We start from the raw sequence: 14092 nt of genomic DNA, 5'->3' as shown, positions 1-14092 counted from the left end.
GCAAATCGAATCAACGCGACGGTTCAAGCTGGGGGAGATATTGCAAGCAAGATGATGATCAGCTTACCTGACCGAGGTCCAGGGTGACGTTGACCTCGTTGTAGCCCGGCCCCTTGGAGAGAGGCGGGCTCTGCCACCAGCGCTCTGTGCCGTCAATAGCGTTGCTCACCGGGTGGCTTTTGCTCGGGTCAGCGGCGTTGCAGTAGTCGCAGAACTGGCCCTGCGTTGGAGCACATGTTTGGTTGGCGCCAGAAGTCAAAAGGGGGCTATTTTTCAGGGAAAGTCGGACTTAGGGATGAGCTGCCATTACGCAGCACGTCATGACGCATGTTTGTCTTTCAGAAGAAGCGGCCTCAACCACGGGGGTCGAGAGAAGAAGAACACGGTGTACCGCATTTGCGCAAATAGCGGCCTGGGGGTGTTTCTTTACTGAAATGAAAGATGGCGGCCGCCGTCTACGAAGGAAAGGCCTTCATTTGCATTTCAAGAGATGAAAATCTGCGATATCGAAAGATGGGAAGAAATGCATTTTTTACAATACATTTTGACAAGTACAACATGCTTTGAACGTATTTCACCTGATTAAAACGCGCTTTTTAAACACAATGTAAATGTGTTTCTACATAACATAAATGCGAAAGCAGAAAATGTATTGAAAATACTGCATTGTTTTGTAGTATGCGTTTGAAAGATATGGCGAGTTTGGCCGGTTGGCTCAAGCTACGGCGAGTCTGCTTGTGAGCATCTACGCGTGAGCTGTGGTTGACAGCAGCTTCTACGCGAGTGCGCTCATTGTGTTGATATGTTTCACTGTTCTCAAGGCATTCAATAAATGTCTGAAAAGTCATAAGCGACTGTGGCTCTTCTTTTCCTCCTATGGAGGGCATTACAGATGCGGAAGTTGTTGTGGGCTCTTTTGTTACCATTCGTATTCATCCGTTCAATTTGTCACCAATTTTCCTCCTGCGGCAAAGTCCAAGGAGATTGGCTAAAGTCCCGTGGATCTTCAACTTTGGAATAACATGCGGAACTGTAGTCACATGAACATCAAGCTGCTTGGAGATGGTCTTGTAGCGTTCACCATTAGCGCGCTGGTCTATCGTTTTCCGGGAACTCTCAGCTGCGGGGCAGACGTGCAAACCGCTAGTCCACTGTCCTGGCCCAATCTTAAAATCCATGCACTTTCTGTACCGCTTCTCCTCACGCGGGTCGCGGGCGTGCTAGCGCCAATCCCGGCGATCTCGGGGCGAGAGGCGGGCTACACCCCGAACCGGTCGCCAGCCAATCGCAGGGCACGTAGAGACAAACAACCATTGGCACTCACATTCACACCTACGGGCAATTTAGAATCTTCAGTTAACCTGTCATGCCGGAGAAAAGCCACGCAGGCGAGGCCGCATTTGAACCTGCGACGCAGATGTGCTGACCAGTCCCCACCGTGCCGCCAATCTTAAAATCTTTGACTTTTCAAAGTTAGTTATTAGTTTTACGTTGGCAACTGTTGGAACCTGGAATGGATTTATTTCTTTATTTCCATCATTCCCGCGGGGGCGGATTTGTTTTGAATCCAGGAAAATCCCATGTCGTGATGGACCCAAGATGGTTGACTCCGCACTATTACATTTTTGAAATGTGTTAACCATGTGATTTTTATTTTTTTTAAGAATTGCTTTTGTTTACTTCGCAGTTAGGTTTTAAAGCTCGGGATCATACTTCAATACTTCTCTTCAAATATTATTAGCATAATCGGGGGGAGTTCCTGACGTGCCTTGAGGGACAAAAATGTATTCTTATCCCATCGCTGTAGTTTTGGAGTTAACACATGGCTGCCCTTGTGCCCTTTGGCATTTTTTTGCAGTTTGGAAAAAGGCGGGGGGGGGGGCCTGGTGAAGGTTACCTTCCCATCCAATTATGAGCACTACGGAGTACATTCGCCGCATTGCAGCTGCGGTATATTGATTTTATATATAGATATATCTATTCTGCCGCAGCCATCTTTCATGACCAAGAATTCCAACGAGTCACCGAATTCTAGTTGAAGAACTTGAACTGGATGTTAATGGCAGCCAGATGATTCCTCTATTTTCCCATTTAGGTGATTAGGTCCAAGTCATCCTCAATAAAGGAACAACAACAACAAAAATAGATCGCATGGAAAAGAAAAGATGAAGTTTCCACCTTAAGGAACAGAAGTGGACTCCTATTGTGTGTAGAAATGCTGGCGATTGTGAATGTTTCATTGTGGGACTGCTCTTGTTATGCATTCCCAAAGTGATGATGTGGAGCCCTTCCACTTCTCCTGCTTTGGGCTATTTCCTTCACAAACAATGGAGTGGGACTCCGAGGGCTTCTGGCATTTGAAAGCTCGTGTAAGGCAAAGTTCAGGAAGAGGAAACCTTCCGAATGGTGACTTTGCACAGTAAGTAGAGTCGATGATGGTGCGACATTTCTGATGGTGCGTGCAGTCTTACCCGAATATTTTGCGTGACAAGCCCGGCGGTCGGTCCCCCGACAAGCTTGCAGTACAAATCAGCTCTCGGCGTCCCGAACTCATCCTTCCCGCAGGTTGCTGTCGCCGAAATCCTCGATCCTTGCGCCAGGTTGAAGTACGGAGGACTCAAACTAAAACCGGTGAGTCCGTCGAAGGCTTCTTGTGCACGCGAGCACCTGCAAAGAATAATGGAGACGAAAAGTGCGAGGAGGTGAACTCGCGTCACCTCTCTCCCCATGTTCCACACTGCGGGTCCCGACCGCGCGCCTGCAGTTCTCCACCTGCGGCGCGTCGTCGTCCTGGTGGGCTGCGCCAATTGCGCGCGGGCGCGCGGGCGCGCGCGCGACACTTCCTCGAGCGCAACACTTTGCGCAAATCCAGCCTTGGACGTGCAGGTGGAAATGTCCCACGGGTCGCGCATCTTTCTGCGGGTGTTGCGTCGTCTGCCGTTATGATTTGGCAGAGGTGGCAAAAACTACTCACAACCTGAACCTGGACTTGAGAAGAACTACAGATACTTGGGGAAAGAGAACAAAAAGAAGTCCTCATTTAACTCAGGGACTTGGGTTCAAGGACAAAAGTATGCCTCTGGAGTCGAAAATGCGCGCTACTCCTAAACAAAAGTCACTTAGTCCAAATATTGTTTTTACGGTCAATTACATACAATGCCCGTTTTGATATCTTCACACAATGGGACAAAATGTCTTCCCTCTTATATTAACTTATACCGACAAGAAAAGACGCGACACAATGCATGCGCCGCGTCCGCAAATCGACAATTCTTACATAAGGACATAGATGGGAATATCTTGGGAATATCTTGCTTCTCCCAACCTGTTGCGTCGTCGTCAATGCTCCCCTGGCTATTCGGTGCCGCCAATCGCTCGATCGTGATCTTTACGGGTGCAACGATTCATCGACACATAATGGACGAATCCGTTCCGATAATCAGTGAATCGTTTGAAGACCTCGTCTAACTTGAAATTGTCCAAATTCTCAGAATCAAAAGTCAATATTCTCAGATTTCGGAAGGCCGCCATGAAAGCAGACTGATTAGATTTGTTTTTATTCCAAATAAGACATTGGCAAACATTTGCTCAACATTTTTGACGATTTTCTGACATGTGGCGGATCAGTCCAGCAACTGAATCAAAATGAATGAATGTGTGTGCATATGATGTCCTGTCCATTCGAAATAAGGTCCTGGTTTCTTTTTAATATACAGATGCAAACTTAAACGGCTTTTTAAACCGATTCATCGATTACTCGGAAAAAATAATCGATAATTCAAATGATTGTTAGTTGCGGTCCAATTATGATCTTATTCATCCGCGCAGGTTGAAAATAGTAACAAGTCTATTTTGACGAAGTAAGTAGTAGAACGTTCAGATATGTATAAATATAGTGAGTCAAGGCGTCTAAAAAATAGATACCTGAAAATTCGACTTAAGTACCGTAACAACAGAAGCAAACTGTTCTCACCTCTGCGATTTGCATACCCGTTTGACAATAAATAAAGACTATTTTCTTTTCCAATAATTTGGGTCAAGTGGCAAACTTCGAACTAAACTGAAAACATGACCCATTCATTCGATGAATGTGTGTCGAAATGGCTGTGGTGCAATAAATCACAATCAAATAAGTATAAGTGTGGGTGTTTTCAACTCCATGTTGAAATAATTGCAATTTGTATGAGATTTTAGACTCAAATTCGGCTTTTGGCGAAGCAATTGAGGAAGGTCACCAAACTAGAACTTTGCCTCCCTCTAGTGTTACTTCTGTGTATAACATGTTTTGTTTTTTTTTATAGTTTTTTTTTTTTTTTTTTTTTTAAAGGGGCGTAACGCAACCCTGAAGTTTTGGACGTTAAATGAAACGAGAGGGAGCGTACTTACGGAGTTTCACTTTGAGATGAGTGCTGTTTTTATTATTATTATTATTATTACTTACGGTATATAAAGTAATAATAAGTCAACATTTGTGTTTGTATGGCGGGTGAGGCGTTCGGGACTAGTTGGGCGACGACAACTTGTGACTCACTCAGTGGACGGCATTGTTGAGTGTCAGCAACCAGGAAACTTGTGAGTGACTTGCGACGATCAGGGTTTGAATTTGTTGCTTTTGTGACTCCGACATGGAGCCGACCAATCTGCAGGTACGATGAACTTTTGTTCAATGTTGTTGTTGTTGTTGTTGTTGTTGTTGTTTAATGTTCAATGTGGTAAATGACCCACACAAATTCGGTGAGCAAAGCAAGTCCCCATATTCGTGTCAGCCTGTGTGTGCTCACGCCGTCGCTGTCAACTATTCAAACAATTATCCAGTATTCAATTGAAGCAGTGCTTTTGGTTTACTGTACTTTTTGGACTGTAGTTCAAGGTTCACCAGTGCAGCCTCTTTACATTATTTCATACTACAGCTTCATCTTGGAGAGAAAAAAATACAAATTTAAAAAAATGAGCTAAGGCTCCATTATTACAATTAATTTGTTGCCCTCCCCAAACTTATTGAAAGATAGGAAATACTGTATGTGCAATACAATTATATCAAATTACATTTTGGATTTCAATGAATTATGAGTAATAATTCATTCATTACATTTAATGATTATCATGAATTCTTGAATTACAAGAAAACATCCTCCGTAATCACAAATAGTAGCGAGATGAATCTTTTAATCATATTTGATATTCGATAACTTTGTCCAAATTTACCAAAAGTATTGGCACAGCGAGGTCACTTTATTTTTGCTGTCGACTGAAAACATTTGGGACTGACATCAAACATGGGACAAGTGATCAACAATTCAGCTTTTATTTCCAGCTATTAACAGTTTGGGCAAAATACAAATTAGAAAGTGGGCGTAGACATTCAGTTATTTATTGTTTCAATGATAAATGGAAGCAACACACGTGAAAAATTGATGGGTGCAAACAAACGGTGCCACCCTCCCTAAATATGCAAATGTATGTAAACCAAAGAATAAGGACGAGCTCTCAGTGTGTCGCCTACTAAGCGAACGTGATTGTTGTCTTTCAGAAGGCCATAACAGTGGCGCAGAAGGCAGCGCAAGAGGACCAGGCGGGGAACTACGAAGAGGCTATTCGCTCCTACAAACACGCTGTCAAATACTTTCTCCACATTTTAAATCGTGAGTCACTACGTCCATGTTAGGGAGTCACTCTATGGAGGCCAAAATAGGGGGCCTTTAAGGTAACTTTCTGGTGGCAGCACGTCAGCCTCACAGTTCTGAGGTTCTGGGTCCGCCGCGAATCTCGGACTCCGGCCTTCCCGTGTGGCGTTTGCGTGTTTTACTCATGAACATAATGTCTTTCTTTCTCCCTGTCAGGTGAACCCCAAGGTAAAGATGGCAATCAGAAAATCAGGGACAAATGTAAGGAGTACCTGGACAGAGCGGAAGAGCTACAAGAGTACCTAGTGTATAAAGAGGTCGATACATAATTATGTTTCTTGTACAAATGCGGACATAACTATATACGTGGGGTCCTATATCACTGTCATGACATACAGTACGTGGTTTTGAGCTTCCAAAAGGCATGCAATGAATTAGTTTGCGCAGCGGCATAAGAATAGTGTCACTTGTCACATGACACAAGAAGGCAAGCTAAGTTACCACCTTGCTTACTGCATTTTGCAGTGAAAGTTCAATCATAAGGTTGCTTGAATCAAATTAAGACGGAATACACGCACCTTGCAAAAATGCAAATGGTTTATTCCACCCAGATCATTTTTTTTTCACAGTAAGGTAAGTTGAGCCCAAATATTCAAGCAGGTTTTGACTGATGAAATACCATGTTTTTAATCAGACCTTGATATATCCAAGATTTTGGTGCTATGCTCCTACTCACAGTAATCACACGCGGTAAGCAAGCAGAATTATACATCAATCAAGAGTTCAACTGCGGTTGACTCTATATTTAGCTTTTTTTACATTGTGTCATCTGCGGAAGTTGAAAAAAATATTTGGACAAATTCAGTAGTGCAAAAACAGATATGTTTTCAAATGTAGGGAATAAAAGTAAAAAGTTGGCAGAAAAATAAATACTCATGTACAGATACCCCAAAATTTTACTTAAACACAGGTACAAAGTATTTGTACTTATGTCCAAGGAACGCTCAGTTACCGCAATACTCACTGTTTTTCAATTGATTGTTTTATATTTACGACCTTCAGTGTTTTCCATAGATATATTTACAGTATTTTGACTTTTCCATCGCATTATTGTCGGTAGTCTACGTCGTGACTTACGTACAAATTCGTCACCGCCGTGGGAACAGAGCTCCGTCGTAAATCGAGGAGCCTGCCTGTAAACAAACATTTTGCATTTTGAAGCGGCATTGGATTTAAAGATTAAATGTTCAGTATGTATGTTATGCCTTGTCGTACTTCACTGCGCAAATGATTTTTTTTTTAGCACTCCATCACTAATACGTAATAAGTCTACGTAAAAAGGTTAAAAAAGTTTTGTGTTGCCGTTTTTTTTGTTTTTGTTTTAGTTTTTTTTTTTTTAAACAAGTCGAGTGACGTGACGAGCGGAGGTTACGTCTTGACGTCATCACATTCCCTGTGCGCAAGTCGACGCTTTTCAATGCGGAAGTTCCCTCCTCGAAACAACTCGGGGACAATTTCAGACACGAAAACAAGCCAAAGAGCTACTCGAGCTACATGTCGACGTGTTTACTTGTCAATTAAGTTTTAAAGGCAGACGGTGTAAACGATCTCGCTTGTCGTTTCGGCTATCGGACAAGTGATCAGCCCTCATGGCTACCAACAATAATTTACAGGTAAGCGGACGCATAAACATCAGGCTTCCGAAAGGATTGGGAAGAAACTAAAGCTAGTCCTCGACAACATTGAACAAAGTTGTCGTTTTTTGTCTTGAGTGGTTGATATTTGGAAAGGCTCGCTTAGTCTTTGTGCGAGTGTCGAAAGAAGCAACGAAACGTTAGCCGCTAATTAGCCATTTTAGCTCCCTTAGCCGTTGCTAACTTTGCGGTTATTTCGGGAAAGTCGTCCGTGGACAGCGAAAAGTGTCCGCCAAAACATCAATTAAGCCCTACATATATAGTCCAAAACGATATGTTTCAATGTTATATCCGACAGTGTGTTGTTATCGTGACTTTGAGTTGACAGCGCGGCTAACGAGACTAGCATGGTAGTTTGGGCCTGTGCGGTGACTCCATTTTAGGTTACAGAGGAACATTGTTGTAATTACATTACCAAATAGCTGTTACATTTAAAGACCGCTTTACAGTCGCATTTTATAGACAAACTGAAGCCAATAGGAAGTTTAGACCGTCGTCACACGGAAGCATTGAGCGTCCCTGTCAGTGCATTGCACAAGTTGGGACACGAAAGCCAACAATTGAGCTGTTGCTTGGAATTGTGTTCGTGTTTGCTGAAATTCAAATGATCGTTGAAGGTCTCGCGCATCATTGTGTTAACATCTTAACATTGCTATGAACGTTCGAGATGACCAACGCAGTGCAGTCATAGTACCTGACCTGTGACCTGTGAGCGGAAGCATGGCGTCAGAGGGCGTCCAGACGCACAAAAAAATACAAAGAAGAAAAAAATGTTCGTAGAAAAAAGGCTAACGCCAATCTCCATTGCAGTTTTGCAGTCTTCTCCTTTTCATATTTATTGTGGTGAATGACTTAGGAGACATGGTATACGAACACTCAACACAACATTTCGTGTCCCAATCAGGACGTCTGTGGAGCAGCCTAAATCAGTATTGACCACACACAAAAAGATTTGCCATTGTATCCAACTATCCATTGAAAATGTTAACATTTGCTACGGTTGGCCCCGGCCGGCTGTCTTCCCGAGCAGTTTGGCAAAGAAAAATCTTCCTTTCACATCTCGCACCACAGGATAATCAATCATTCCCGATAATCTTTCAGAGACATCCGACGATAGGGCCTTTGTTGACTTTGGTTGTCAGGGAGGAAAAATGCTCAAATTTAGCCCAACTTGTCGCTATGTGTGTACCCCACAAAACAACTCAAAAGGCTCTCTTCTGTGTTTTTATTCATAGAAAGCCATCGATCTTGCCAGCAAGGCGGCTCAAGAGGATAAAGCTCAAAACTATGAGGAAGCTCTGCGAATGTATCAGGCTGCTGTACAGTATTTCCTACATGTGGTCAAATGTAAGCCATAAATCACCAAATTAGCTGCGCTTGCACAGACGGCAAAGTTGTGAAAAGTTACGTTCTCTTCCTGTACCGGATTCTTTCCAGATGAAGCCCAAGGTGACAAAGCTAAACAGAGCATCCGCGCGAAATGTGCCGAATATTTGGACCGGGCAGAGAAGTTGAAGGAGTATCTCAAGAAAAAGGAGAAAGCTCCGCCTGCTAAGCCTGTCAAAGAGTCTGATGACAAAGGGTGCGTTTGCGGGTGGGGCAGTGATGTATGAGCCCATTCAGTTCCAAGTTAAGATCTTCAGTCTGTTAATTCTGTTTGTTTGTGCGCTCAGGAATGAAAGCGATGACGGTGATGATCCCGAGAAAAAGAAGATGCAGAATCAACTCTCAGGTTTGCTATTTGCGTAGTAGTCATGTAGCACTGCACAGCATCAAACTAAGGGGATGGATTTGTTTTTAATCTTGGCTACCTTAGCTAGAGCGGAACCACCAAGGTTGAGCACAGTCTGATCTGTGACACTGGTTCGCTTCTATTTTTTTCCCCATAAGAAATAATGTAGGGAATAATTCATTTCAGGCTCTAACTGTTGCCATCATGAACCCTTATTTTAAGTAGCATTTTAACATGTTTGACTGTTATACACCTGCACGGAGGCGTTACACACTAACGAACAAGAAAGGGTTTGCAGAGGGCTACTGTTACCTAGTGACATTTTATCGATTTAACAAATGTTGTGTAGTGGATAATAACTGTTACCCTATATAAATTCCTTCAGTTTAGTGCCTACGATTGGTTAAAAAGGATAATAAAAGGCTTGAGTGTAGGACAATAAATGTATTAAAAGACAGTTTATAACTATAATCAACTCGGCAAACGTGACACCCAATCCAATCCATTTTTCTGTTGGCGCTGGACAAAGTGGTGAAAGTTCAGAGGGGAAATTGTGCAGGTTAAAGTTAGAGCTAGACACATATTGGACACCAAGGAGAAGAGAAAAGCATTATTGTGTGGGCAAATCGAGTAACTATTGTCGAGGTTGTCCTGATAGACTTGCTTGTGATCTGTTAAATTTGCATGTTCTTTCATTGCTTTTTTTGTGATATTAATTGTATTGCTTATAATGTCCTGAGCGGCCAACATGACAGAAATAATGGGTGCTAACTTACTGTAATTGAATTACTTTGTTGCAATTCATTTACTTCAATAAATACTGTTAATGACATGCTTACTCTAACTTTCTCACTGTCCCGGTTATATGGACCGGTGTTGTCCAGAGTTTGCGTACATTTGGCTTTTTTTTTTTTTTTTTTTTTTTCCCTCACGCGTTGCTTGAACGCGGCATGCTCCTCCTCGTGTACATTCTTCAGGTGCCCGATCAAATTTGTGTTGCAGCATTTAGATGACGTTCCCCACAACGTACTTCAGTTGTGCACATACTGCAAATAACTTGCGTGTTGTCAGTGATGTCAGAGGATGTTATTTATTATAATTTTTTTTTTAAATCAGGCGCAATTGTTATGGAGAAGCCAAACATCAAGTGGGTTGATGTTGCTGGTTTAGAAGGAGCCAAGGAGGCCCTGAAAGAAGCTGTGATTCTCCCTATCAAATTTCCTCACCTTTTTACTGGTACAGTATACAATTTAGTTTTCAGACCAGGTCTGGTGGTGTTCCTAATCACCAATTAAGCTCCAATGACTGCTTTGGTGATTTCAAGGAAAGAGAACACCATGGAGGGGGATCCTGCTCTTTGGACCTCCAGGTACAGGAAAATCTTACCTTGCTAAAGCAGTCGCCACAGAGGCAAACAACTCGACTTTCCTGTCCGTCTCCTCTGCTGACCTTGTATCCAAATGGTTGGGTGAAAGTGAAAAGTAAGTTTCGCTATTGGCAAAGCAGTAAGGCCAGAGTGAAGCAAGACCGTATGCTCAAATCTGCGCATGTTCACGTCATGGACACGTCATCTCTGTCCTCCAGATTAGTTAAGAATCTGTTCGCCCTTGCGAGGGAACACAAGCCTTCCATTATCTTCATTGATGAGATCGACTCACTCTGCGGCTCCAGAAGCGAGAACGAGAGCGAGGCGGCACGCCGTATCAAGACGGAGTTCCTGGTGCAGATGCAAGGTAGGTCTGATGAGGTTCAACCCCTGGCTGATGAAATATTAAGCACTTACTTTTAATGGCTTCCGATGTATTCCGGCAAAGTTTTTACGAAATGGTGATCTTGGCATACGTGTCCAGTTGATGTAGTTTCAATGATCCCCCTAACGTCCATGTAAGGTCGGACACAAACGGGACAAAAAACCCAACACCTAAAAAAAAAATACAGCATCATGAACATCTAAGGCTTAACATTAGGAATGCAAAAAGGAAGCCAGTAACTACAAAAAAAAAAAGCACCTGGGCAGTGCGCATGTGCAGTGATGATGTTCTGCTGTCAATCAAAGTTTGTGGTAATGTGCAATACAAAGTGTTTAACAACTGACATATGCTCAGTGTTTTCACAACGATAAATGCATTCCCGGGTCCTTTTATATAAAACATACATACAAATGCCAGTGGAAATACAGTATAACGCTCTCCATTGGTTTATGGAACAATGCGTCACCATGGAAACTCAAGCTGTGCGTAGACTGCATTGCACATTTGGCCTCCATTTCGATCTCAACCAAACACTTCGTGTTACGACTGCACCTTGAGCAGCTGTCATTGAAATTCTGTCCAAAAGCTTGTCTGTGTGAAATATTTTATTTATTTTTTTTTTTTTTTAAATAACATTGTTCTGACTGTTCCTTTACAAGATGACAGCGTTTCTTAGCCTGAAAATGCAAACATGAGAAAATAGCTGTTTTTAGTTTTTGACTAGGATACCATGATCGTTTCCTGTATAAATGCTGGAAATGGTTGATTCTTGAAAACGTCGAATGTGCACATGCGTGTTAAGTGTTCAGTATCGGCCTGCATGAGGACGTCGAATGTTTTGAAACTGATGGTCATTTAAACGCACAACCAAAACAGTATCGGCCTCGTGTTTTATTGCTGATTAATTTCAAGATGCCGAAGGACAGTCGGCACACGTTAGCAACCCGGCAAACATTTCATTTCTATTTTATTTTCCAGCCGATGTTTCGGTTTACTGTAGACTCACAGCTTTCCAGCCCCGCTTTCTTTCCATCACTCAGTAGAATGGTAACAATGGATTGCTAACTGAATCACACGGGGCAGAAAGAATGCTGCTGGGGCATAAAGAATGCCGCTGGGGCACTATAAATAGATGCTAAGTTTATGAGGCTTAAACCTGATGCCATTTTACGCCACGTTAAAACATGCAAAAACACTTGGAAGTGAGGGATTTCCCCAAGAGCTACCGGGATGTTTGTTACATCGCTTAATGCGGACAGTCGGGGTGTTTTGAATTCAGATGTTCAAAAGTAAATCATGAATTTACTGAAAATAAAACAAAGTTTTGTATACACCATGGTGTTTTACACATACTCATTTCAGGTGTTGGAAATGACAATGAAGGAGTGCTTGTACTTGGGGCAACAAACATTCCATGGACCCTCGACGCTGCCATCAGAAGAAGGTACTGGGTATCACTCGGTGCAAGTTGCACAGTGCACGCACACACGCGCGCCATTGTCAACTCACCTCTGTTCAATCAAACCGCGTTAGGTTTGAGAAGAGGATCTACATTCCGCTGCCCGAAGAACACGCTCGCTCCTTCATGTTCAAGCTCCACCTGGGCTCCACCCCAAACAGTCTCACAGACTCGGACTTCGTCACACTGGGCAAGAAAACAGACGGCTACTCGGGCGCGGATATTAGTGTCATCGTCAGAGACGCACTCATGCAGCCTGTTAGAAAGGTCCAAGCGGCAACCCACTTTAAAAAGGTACATTATTATATATTTTTTATATTCATTTCATTTTTTGAGACTTGATTCACCGTTTCCGCCTGACTAATTATTATCACATTGTGTTTGAATTGATTGTGATTTTTAAAGGTGAATGGACCATCGAGATCGGATCCCCAAATAGTTGTACACGACCTCTTGACTCCTTGCTCGCCTGGCGATCCCAACGCATTTGAGATGACATGGATGGACGTCCCCGGAGAGAAGCTTCTGGAACCTGTAGTTTGCATGGTGAGGTGTCTTCAAGACAGTGTTGTGTTTTCAAATGTATTTATTTTTTGAATGATGAAATCATGCGCTCTATTAATTTGGTCTTTGCAGTCTGACATGCTGAGGTCTCAGTCCAACACCAAGCCTACCGTCAATGAGCAGGATCTGGGAAAACTGAAAAAATTCACAGAGGACTTTGGACAGGAAGGCTAGTTTTCATTTTGTGAAGCAGGCCAAAGCGAAGCAAAATAATTGCAATGTTCTATTTCATGTTTATTTCTTCTGCCTGTCTCATCTTCTTAGTCTGATAACCACAGAAAGGCCGTAGAAACAAATTTTATTTGACACTCAATGCTCTCTAAATAGATCTCATTTAAGCTTTATAACAAATGTAATGGGGTTTCCGACTTCTAAAGGTGTTAATGCAAAGATATCCAGGCTACCTAGTTGGACGAAGGTTATGCACACGTAATTCTTGTCGGTGACCAATAAGCGCCCTGTCTTCTCTGTGTTGTATAAATAAGCAACACGCATTTTATATAATATGACATTTTGTGGTATCATACATTGGCTGTGGGAAGTGAAGCAGCATTGGGTTTCTTATACGTGTCCATAGTCTCAGTGTGGTAGATATAGTACAGGCATTTAAGACTTTTTGAGTCATTCATGATGAGAGTTTCATTAGAGCCAAGGTTAGGTTTGTCAGTCCACTCTCACAGCAATTGTATGCGTTCAGCGGATCACCAAAGGTGCCGGAGCAGCATTATTTGAAACATCTTTTTGTCACTCAGTTTCTCTTTTTTTTAATCACACCCCACTGGACGCGTGTTTCATTTTTTATATAGGAACTCATGCTGTTTATTAACTGCTAACAAAAAGCCTTATATAAAGATCATCTTTGTTAATTTTGACATAACAAGCTGAAGTCGGAGGCTTGTTTGTACATTCAAGCAAATAGGGAAACATCTCCAATTAAATGTGACGCTGTGCATCCTGTGCCTTCAAGAGAAGCTGTTTATTTTTGTATGGGCTTGTCTCAATTTATCATAGTGCTTCACTATGTATAATACTTGCACATTTCCTGTACACTCTTATACGGAATGAAAACTACTCTTTTTTCGTTGTTTTGATGGGGTATCTATCTATACTGTAAAATATTCTATACAAACAAAACCATGTCTCTTCAAGAGGTCAACTTTTACGTGTTGTACGTGGTTTTTTTCGTTTGTTTCTGAAATGTAAATAAAATATAACTACGTCAGATATGTTGAGGTTTATCTTTAAATGTTTAAACTACCCTAACCGGG

The 14092-nt window shown here is 42.4% G+C and overlaps 2 protein-coding genes across 16 annotated transcripts in view; one reads left to right on the top strand and one right to left on the bottom strand.

Annotated features, from left to right (window-relative positions):
• LOC133488463 (laminin subunit alpha-3-like) overlaps positions 1-2780 on the bottom strand; it is a 60914-nt gene extending 58134 nt beyond the window's left edge. For 5 of the 9 annotated variants that reach the window (XM_061796318.1, XM_061796319.1, XM_061796320.1 and 2 more), the window contains exons 1-2: positions 2472-2780; positions 68-220 (exon numbers count right to left, since the gene is read on the bottom strand). In XM_061796318.1, the coding sequence (XP_061652302.1) occupies positions 68-220; positions 2472-2729 (411 nt within the window). In that variant the 5' untranslated portion in view covers positions 2730-2780. The remainder of the gene's footprint in view (positions 1-67; positions 221-2471) is intronic. The other 4 variants (XM_061796325.1, XM_061796323.1, XM_061796326.1 and 1 more) reach the window with 1 other exon arrangement.
• Positions 2781-4340: 1560 nt separating this feature from the next.
• Positions 4341-14048, top strand: vps4b (vacuolar protein sorting 4 homolog B). 7 transcript variants are annotated; one of them, XM_061796332.1, is made up of 13 exons: positions 4341-4646; positions 5534-5642; positions 5841-5941; positions 8554-8665; positions 8756-8900; positions 8992-9050; positions 10167-10286; positions 10375-10531; positions 10635-10783; positions 12164-12245; positions 12335-12554; positions 12666-12806; positions 12897-14048. In XM_061796332.1, the coding sequence occupies exons 1-13, from the start codon at positions 4626-4628 to the stop codon at positions 12996-12998; spliced, it is 1518 nt and encodes a 505-aa protein (XP_061652316.1). In that variant the 5' UTR covers positions 4341-4625; the 3' UTR covers positions 12999-14048. The 7 variants fall into 7 exon arrangements, with proteins under 7 accessions (XP_061652316.1, XP_061652315.1, XP_061652319.1 ...); XM_061796331.1 differs by having other exon boundaries at positions 5531-5642; XM_061796335.1 differs by having other exon boundaries at positions 4342-4572; positions 5841-5885.
• The last annotated feature ends 44 nt before the right edge of the window (positions 14049-14092 follow it).

This window comes from Phyllopteryx taeniolatus, chromosome 14 (assembly GCF_024500385.1).
Source record: "Phyllopteryx taeniolatus isolate TA_2022b chromosome 14, UOR_Ptae_1.2, whole genome shotgun sequence".
Lineage (NCBI taxonomy): Eukaryota > Metazoa > Chordata > Actinopteri > Syngnathiformes > Syngnathidae > Phyllopteryx > Phyllopteryx taeniolatus.
Note: the sequence above shows the minus strand (reverse complement) of the source record. Positions and strands in the feature narration are given on the sequence as shown.